Source organism: Atta colombica, unplaced genomic scaffold (genome assembly GCF_001594045.1).
Source record: "Atta colombica isolate Treedump-2 unplaced genomic scaffold, Acol1.0 scaffold164, whole genome shotgun sequence".
NCBI classification, from domain to species: Eukaryota; Metazoa; Arthropoda; class Insecta; order Hymenoptera; family Formicidae; genus Atta; species Atta colombica.
This window is the reverse complement of record NW_017259255.1, coordinates 763,805-772,054: the sequence shown is the minus strand read 5'-3', so window position 1 is coordinate 772,054 and position 8,250 is coordinate 763,805. Positions and strand designations below refer to the sequence as shown.

Below are 8,250 nucleotides of genomic sequence, written 5' to 3'. Positions count from 1 at the left end.
CAGTTTACATGCTCTATTAAAATTATCAATGAACGATAAATTGTATAATATAAGCTGCTTTAATTACTTGATAATTATTTATATTTATTGCTATCACAAATACTGAAATTATTATACAATAAAAGGATAACATTTAATCTATATTCAACTTTCGCTGAGAAGAAAAATGCAATCGTGGCATAGTTTACATTAATTATATTACTTCTTTTTATTATCTTCTATACTTCATTACGTGTGAAATATTCTTTGGAACAAGGAAAGAATTACTTTCAATTACAAGTACAGTCACTTTAAGCCTGGAATGATAACGATCCACAATTGTACGCGACAGAACTAGGTCAGACGTGTTATTTTTTATGTATAGATTGTTATAATTAGATTAGCCACAAGATTAGTTCAGTTACCAGAAAGTACATATATACATATTCATAACTTATTGGAATTTTATTGCTGGAAAAATATACAACTGAAGATTCAAGAAATTTTTTTGATATTTTCAAATATTTATGCACAGAAAGAACAAAATATTTGCTGAAATATTTTGAACTATATAAATACGGATCTGGAAACAAAGTTTTCAAACGCAAATGAAATGGAAAACTAAAACTACATTTAAAAGCTTTTGTTAAAACGTTAACAATTTTTATTTACGATGAAACATTCTCACATAGAAAGGATGGTTTTGTGGAAGTACTTAAAAATTTAGCTATAGATATACATAATAAAAATCACTTTTATCACTTTTGAATCATCAAAATAATTATACACATAATTAATGTAGGAATTTCAAGATGAACATTTTATGATGAACAGCTGCGAAAGATTTTAACATTCTAGCAATCAGTTTAAGCATCCTATAATTATTTTAATTATGTAGAATTAAAATTAATAATATAATATAAGATTCTTCAAGATAAATTCAATATAAATATAATGATTTAATGAGGAAAATGAGGATATGCCAATGTGAGCCAACACTAGTTATTCGTATGTAACAATTTAATATATACATTGTGAATAAATTCATCATATATTTTTGGTCTAATAAAATTATTTATAGATCTATTTTTAGATCTCTTTCTAACTAAATTTTTAGATACTTCAGCAAAATCATCCTTACCATGTGATGAAGATATTCTACATTTTATTCTAAGAAAAAAAAAACAACAATTTTTAAACATTTTAACAAAAATTTTTAAATGTTTCGCTTTTCGTTCTCCGTTTGCGAAAACTTGAAATTCTATTTTCAAGAACGATTAACATACACGCTACAACAATAACTTTTCGCAAGACTTATATCGATTCCATTCATCATTCCGCAATTTGATCGGCATTCTTATGCGAGGCACATAGTTGGAATCCCTATGCAGTTGCGTCGGTATTGATGAAACTCACAATCAATATCTCACATGCGGAAATTTATCGAAGCTTCGAGTAATTGATTTTACTCGAACTCCAAGTTACGTTGTACGGTTTTTATTATCAGCCAGTAAAGTAGGAATTGCCGAAACTTAATAATTAAATTTGCTGTATCAACTTCTGATAAATCAAGTTCTTTAAATATAAATCAATGTGCTTTTGTAATTGTGTAGTGCAATACTGAAACGCGCGAAAAAAGACATTATCATTTTGTTAAAAAAAAAAAACATAAGTTCAATCAAATCCTTCCAAATAAACGTCTCAAAGAGAGAAGAAATCAATATTCGATTTTCTGTGTTTATTATTATTGTTATTGTTATTACTATTACAAATTATTCTTCCTATAACGTTCATTAATACTTGCGAAAACTCAGGTACTGTTTATTATTGTCCCATAAATATTACTTTGTGATTCATTTATTGTGATAAAAATATCGCGCTCCAGAAATGAAGCTTTTTATTAATGTTTCTTTTGTTAAATCCGTTTCTTCATCTATTTTAACTAGACTCCATCATCTTGTCATATCTCGATTATAAAAGGAAACTTTCGTAGTTGTAGAAACAGTGAAGAGTTAAACCTTGACATACATCACGCGATCAGCACTTTTATTCGGAATTTCGATATACCCCCATCGGATTACACGAGCGTTGAGCGTCCTATTTTACATTTGCCAAGATACGTTCATTTTCTGGCGCGTTATCGAGAATGGTGTATTATTGTAAGCTGGAGGAAATTATAACATTAAAATTTCTAAAAATTTAATAAGATACAGAAAATAAATAATGTCATCTGAGTATATAAAAATATCCATTTTATTAATATCAGTTGTAAGTTCATATTCTATATATCCAATTCCGTAAATAACAAGACAAATAGAATTAAGATTTATTTTTAAATAATTTTTACTATATATATAGTTTTCTTAAAAATCGTTTACATCACAACAATTTTATTCTATATATATTCGATTGAAATAAAATAACAATTTATTGATTGTTGATTTAAAAAATATGATTTATTTTTTATTTTCATTTGATTTCGACCGATCGTAATTAATAACTCAAGTCTCTACCGCGGTTTATTGAAAGGATAATCAAGAATGATTTTGTTGCTTGCAAAACACGAAGAATAATATTTCAGAGGAATGCTAAAAATTTCTATATTCATCATTGTGCACATCGAACGCATTCGTTATGAGGAAAATAGTCGTCCGTTCTGCCGATCCTACTGATTGCGTTGATATTATTACTGAAGCGTGCACGCAATCAGCTTGAAGAATCTAACAAAGTGAACAGAGGTACATTTATCATCGTGAAACAAAGCAGACTGTGTCATTGTCAAGATAAACAAACGCCATAGTTTTGCGACAGTCGCACTTTTTGAAGATTAGAATGATGCAAAAAACTGCAAAACATAAAAATCAGAAAAAGCATAACATGAGAGGTTAATCATCGTCAATACAAAAATTTAATATCATGCAAACTCTAGTAAAGCGGAAATTTAATATCATGCAAACTCTAGTAAAGCGGAATGCAGACAAAATTAAATCATGTTTATCGTATAGCTTATTTTTAAATTTGCATAATGACTAATATTGCTTGTACGATTAAGAAATTGAAAGGGATGATCGCTTACCCCCGTTCTTGATGGAATCCCCTTCTTTCGCCTCGTCTACAGCCGGCTGGACGCTCTCCTTACTGGTATTACATCCCATGTCTCCTGATTCGTTCTTTTCTTAACTTTTCTTGTGTCAAATTAAATTGAACGTCGTCAAAAAGTACCCGTACTATTGTAGTTCTCTTGTTAACATCGTTATCAAATAAAAACAATTAAGTCATCACTTTTCTCAGTGGAGACAAGTCTTGTAGTAAATACAAGTTACGTTCTACTTTTTCAAAAAGCTAAAAAATATAAATTTTCGTTTTGCACTTTTCTATTGTCTTCCTTTTTATTAACTTTTTCTCTTCCACTCGCTTTTTCTATCATTCACTGTTTGAGGATATAAAACGTCGCGATTGTAAAATGTCGCGTCGTACTTTTTCTACGTCTCAAACATCCTTTTAAATTATCCTTTGGTAATGAAAAATAGCTGTCTCTAGTAGCGACTAAAATTTCTTTGAAGTTCTCAAAAGTATATCTTGCACCTTTAATCGACTGTGAAAATTCGACGACTTTCATTCGAAGTTACTTTTCTCCCTTCTCGCTTTCCGTCTCTTTCTCTCTTTATCTACATATGCGTGCATACATATATGTACGTTGTTCCTGCGCCCACCCCTTGCATCCCACCGTTATTCGGGGGTTACTGACACGTCGCGTGGCGCCGGCACCTGCGAGACAATCCTTCACACTTAAAAGTAATCCGACACCTCTTCATGCGTCTCGCTGTCACGCGATGCCCGGTGTCCTGTCGCCGTTGTCTCCTTCGACAAAGGAAGGATTCTACCGGCCGATCGTGACTCACCGAAAGTCAAACATCACCGCGAACTGTGCACGTAAAGACGAGAAATCCCGTCGACGTCGCGAACGATACTGGCGTCGCTCGCTTACGACCCTGCCCTTGCTCGCGTGGCGATCAAGCCGGATCGTACCAGTCTATGTATATATCAACAGATATATATTCGCGTCACACAGTTACCTCCGTTTGTCGCGCCGTGGAGGAGCCGTGGAGGCGGTGGAGGCGGCAAACGCAGCGGCGGCGGCGGCGGCGGCGACGACGACGGCACGCACGCGGAAGAGATCGCCGCGTTTTAACCGGCGCGAAGCGACACGCTGGCTATGAAAGCCTAAAGCGCAAGCCTCAGTGTTACCAATGTATGACGGTTGTCCTTCCGCGAGGATTCGGTGCCAGGACTCGATAGAGATTGCACGATGCGATTGTACGGCGAACCGTAAACCGTTTCGATCCGGTAATCGCCTTCCTAATCGCACGCGCCGCGAATGACTATGTCAAATGTGCGCTCCGCCACTCCCAATACTCCCATACTACCCGTCATCCGGAGTGGATTCTAGCGACCTTAAAAGCGCACGATCGATTTCGCAGACGGTGGTATTCCACTCGCCTAGACCATCGTCGGCAGACCATTGCCAGACCGGCGCCAGCCTCTCTGTTCTTCTCGTTTTCTGGAACGAATATCGATTTCGCGGTCTCCACGCGTGTTACCTTACTAATATATCTCAATTGTTTTGCGCGATGTTAGACTACTATAGTATTTGCGAGGAACAAGGAGACTAAAGATTAGAATAATGAAATGCGACTAAACGATTCTTTTACATTGGAGTAATCACACGGATTGTTACACGTGTCTTCAGGAAGAAAAAAAAAGAAATACTTAAAAGATATACTTATCAAAACATTTAAAATTCTTTATTGATTCTTCTTTATTAACGATCGATAGAAATAGAATTGGAAACTCCTTCTGCTATAGTAATACATATGTGTGAACATGATCACATGTCGGCTGTACTCCACTTATAGGCATCTTCTTGTAAAGCTACTTTTGCATTTTGTGCTTCATACCACTTCTTCTCATATCCGTTACTTCTATCGACCCCATCCCATCGATGACCGGGTTTAATACCGAATCGATTTGGCGCGTACGAACCTTGATATTGTGGTGGATCTACAATTAAAACGAGTGAATTTTTTTTAAGTATACAATAGGAAGAGAAATATAAATTTCTGTCTCTCTCTCTCTCTCTCTCTCTCTCTCTCTCTCTACATACCTGGCTTTCTTTTTCCCTCTTTTATTTGTTTTTGTTTTATATACTTTAACATAGGATCACCTTCCCTCTCTTGTTCTCTTAATTCTTTATCTAGGTCTGCATCATCTGCGTATCTCGCCAAGGGTTTATGCATCTCGTACAAGTCATTTTTTAATTTTTCCTCGCGATCCTCCACTTGTTTCAAGCTAAAATAAGACATGGACATTTATTAGCGAGAGAATCAAAGAATTTATCAGAAAAACAAGAACAAAATAAAGATGAAAGAAAAATAGCTCACCCTTTACCCCATTTGGCGTACTTTTCATTTATCTCTCGTTGTTTCATTTCCTGTTCTTGTTTTTCTGCTGCTTCTGCTTCTAAATTGCGCTTTCTTCCCGTTTTGTCACGTACAATCGTAGCTTGTCCTTCTCCAGTGATCTCTTTACTTAACTGAAACAATTTAACTAACTTATATCTGTAGCTTCCATGAATAAATAAATACTTTTATAAATATAATTTCGAACTAAAGAATATTACCTTGCTAAAATGCTCGGCCTCTTGTCGTTTATGAGCTTCCGTTTCTTCTCGCAATGCTGTTGCAGCTTGAAATCCTGCTGTTTTTCCATCTAATGTCTTTGTTGCTCGACCGTAATGATCTCTGGAATAATTTCTCGCGTGTCCACGTTCAGAAACGTTTGTTTCCTCATCCCAACGCGTCTTTTTTCTTTTCTCCCGTGTATCCGAATACGATCGAGATTTATGATCTCTATCTTCATATTTCTTTTCTTGTTTATCCCTGTTCGATCTGTCCAAAGAGATTATTATATGTATTTATCATTTTGTTAATTCATATGCAACAGAATTTAAAGAATGAGAAGTAATAAGATTCCCTAAAATTGAAAACATTAATAATAAAAATTCAGTATTTGTGAAAGAAATTTCTTAATCTCAAAATATTATAAAAGTTTATTAAAAAAACGAATATTAATTATATATTCTTCTCTAAGACTAAAAATCGATTATATGCAACAACAGAATATTGATTATAATCTTCATCAATAAACGAACGTTAATATTACCTCGAAACATCCTGTCTACCGTATTTGGATAAATTTTTTTTATCGTAATAATCATGCCCTCTATTGTCTCTATGCGAAATGGAACGTGGCGAATTATCCCTCCGAGATCGATGATCATTTCGCCGAGATATACTTGAATCCGAATCTTTGTCCTTCATTTTCTTTCTGCTTTCATATAAATCTGTATCTAGATTCTGTTTGCGATTTTTTCTAGGTGGACTAAAATCCGAATCACTATCTTTGTTACCTGAACTTCGATAGCTTCGTCTAGATGTACTGTAAGTCGAAGTCCGATGTTTTGTATTTCTAGGTGGACTTAAATCTGAGTCATAATTTTTAAGTTTCCTAGGTGGACTCAAATCAGAATCATTATTTCTGGATTGTCGAGATGGACTTAAATCTGAGTCATAATTTTTAGATTGCCTAGGTGGACTTAAATCTGAATCATCATTTTTAGATCGTCTATATGAGTTTGAGTCGATATGTTTATGTTTAGAATGCTTCAGTCTAAGTGGACTCAGATCAGAACTATCCTTTGATCGTCCATTTGGACTCAAATCTGCACATTTATTTTTAGAATGCTTAGATCTAGGTGAACTCAAGTCTGAACTATCACCTTTAGATTGTTCATGAGGACTTAAATCCACATGTTTATTTTTAGAATGCTTAACTCTAGGTGGACTCAAATCGAAGTCATTAGCCTGCTTAGTATTTGTTTCATTAAGATTTCTTTTATCTTTATCGATAATATGATTAATAATAGTTAAATCACCTTCGTCATTCTCAGTTATAATTTTCCACCTTCGTTTATCTGTGAAATCAACTGGTCCACGTTCGTCAACTATACCAGCGATTTGAGGAGCATCTTCTCCTTCTAAAAGGATATCGAATTCACCTTCTTCAATAGGTCTCATATTCTTCAAATCTATATCATCATCTATAATTTTTACTCTGCAAAAATATTTCCATCCGATTCATGTTCAGGTCAAAGATTTCCCTTGCAAAAACTAGTTTATAAGGGCCAAGAAAGCTTTTTAATTATATGATGAAATTAAATGCGCAAATATATTAATCGCCATGTGAAAATATCTCAACAAAAATATGACAGAAATATGTTCTGAGTAATTAAATTTTTTTAGCATTATTTTTAAAATAATGTAATTTTATTTAGAAAATAATATTCAGTAATTTTACGTGAAAAATGATTGACTATATCAATAATAGAACGTATTAATATTATGTTTATGCAGCCTCCGTTTACATTGCATTCTAGAATATCACACACAGCTGACAACATAACCTAACTTCAATGCGAAATATATTATAATATAATACCGTTGTTAAATTAAAATACTTATAAATTTATTCTTACGTTTTCATTCCTGTTTTATATTTCTTCTTTTTTTTCTTCTTTTTTATGTTACCATCGTCTAAGGATGTATACTTTTTCAAGTATTCCTTCTGACTAATTCCTTTATTTTCCATCACAAGTTTCTAAATTATAAAGAAAACACGCGATACGATAAATCATTAAATCTCAATTCACGGCGAGATAAACTTAGTTACTTTTTAAATAATAAATTTATAACAATAAAGTATAAACACACCACTGCAAGTACTACACTGTTGACACTTCTAAAGATAAAAGGAATCAAACATCAAAGAAAAATCGATAATTCGCAACTAGCTTCGCAACCAGCTTCGGTATGCAGCACTACGTTGCCTAATGTAGATAATTTCAAGTTGTTTCTATTTCAGAGATAAATCAAATCTGAGGATTGCCAGAACTGTTTAGCTTTGTCAAAGTTGAATATATACATGTGCGTTTAAAGATTACAATTTTAAAATAATCAATATAAAATATTTCATAAATGAGAGAGAGAGAGAGAGAGAGAGAGAGAGAGAGAGAGAGAGAGAGAAAATTCGATTTTTCTATTTTTTTAAAATACTTCTATTATAATTATAAATACAAATAAGATTATAATATATGAATAAATAAATCAATAAAATCAGAATTTTGAAAAATAAAAATCTCTTATAATTATTCCC

The 8,250-nt window shown here is 33.2% G+C and overlaps 2 protein-coding genes across 4 annotated transcripts in view; both read right to left on the bottom strand.

Moving 5' to 3' along the window:
- The window catches only part of LOC108686108, an 11,447-nt gene extending 7,991 nt beyond the window's left edge, over window positions 1-3,456 (bottom strand). For both annotated transcript variants that reach the window (XM_018191204.1, XM_018191205.1), the window contains exon 1: window positions 3,056-3,456. In XM_018191204.1, coding sequence (XP_018046693.1) covers window positions 3,056-3,134 — 79 coding nt within the window. In that variant the 5' untranslated portion in view covers window positions 3,135-3,456. The remainder of the gene's footprint in view (window positions 1-3,055) is intronic.
- Window positions 3,457-4,799: 1,343 nt separating this feature from the next.
- LOC108686114 (BUD13 homolog) lies at window positions 4,800-7,885 on the bottom strand. 2 transcript variants are annotated; one of them, XM_018191214.1, is made up of 7 exons: window positions 7,809-7,885; window positions 7,574-7,695; window positions 6,202-7,152; window positions 5,660-5,927; window positions 5,421-5,572; window positions 5,144-5,328; window positions 4,800-5,040 (listed from the first exon to the last, which is right to left on the bottom strand). In XM_018191214.1, the coding sequence occupies exons 2-7, from the start codon at window positions 7,684-7,686 to the stop codon at window positions 4,868-4,870; spliced, it is 1,842 nt and encodes a 613-aa protein (XP_018046703.1). In that variant the 5' UTR covers window positions 7,687-7,695; window positions 7,809-7,885; the 3' UTR covers window positions 4,800-4,867. The 2 variants fall into 2 exon arrangements, with proteins under 2 accessions (XP_018046703.1, XP_018046702.1); XM_018191213.1 differs by lacking the exon at window positions 7,809-7,885 and having other exon boundaries at window positions 7,574-7,798.
- Window positions 7,886-8,250: the final 365 nt, after the last annotated feature.

Excerpts from the sequence above, each read along its gene's own strand:
- LOC108686114 (XM_018191214.1), bottom strand. The coding sequence starts at position 7,686 with ATGGAAAATAAAGGAATTAGTCAGAAGGAATACTTGAAAAAGTATACA. Across the intron at positions 5,928-6,201 it reads GGTAGACAGGATGTTTCGAG|ATCGAACAGGGATAAACAAG; the intron begins GTAATATTAACG and ends CTCTTTGGACAG. Across the intron at positions 5,573-5,659 it reads AGGCCGAGCATTTTAGCAAG|TTAAGTAAAGAGATCACTGG; the intron begins GTAATATTCTTT and ends AAATTGTTTCAG.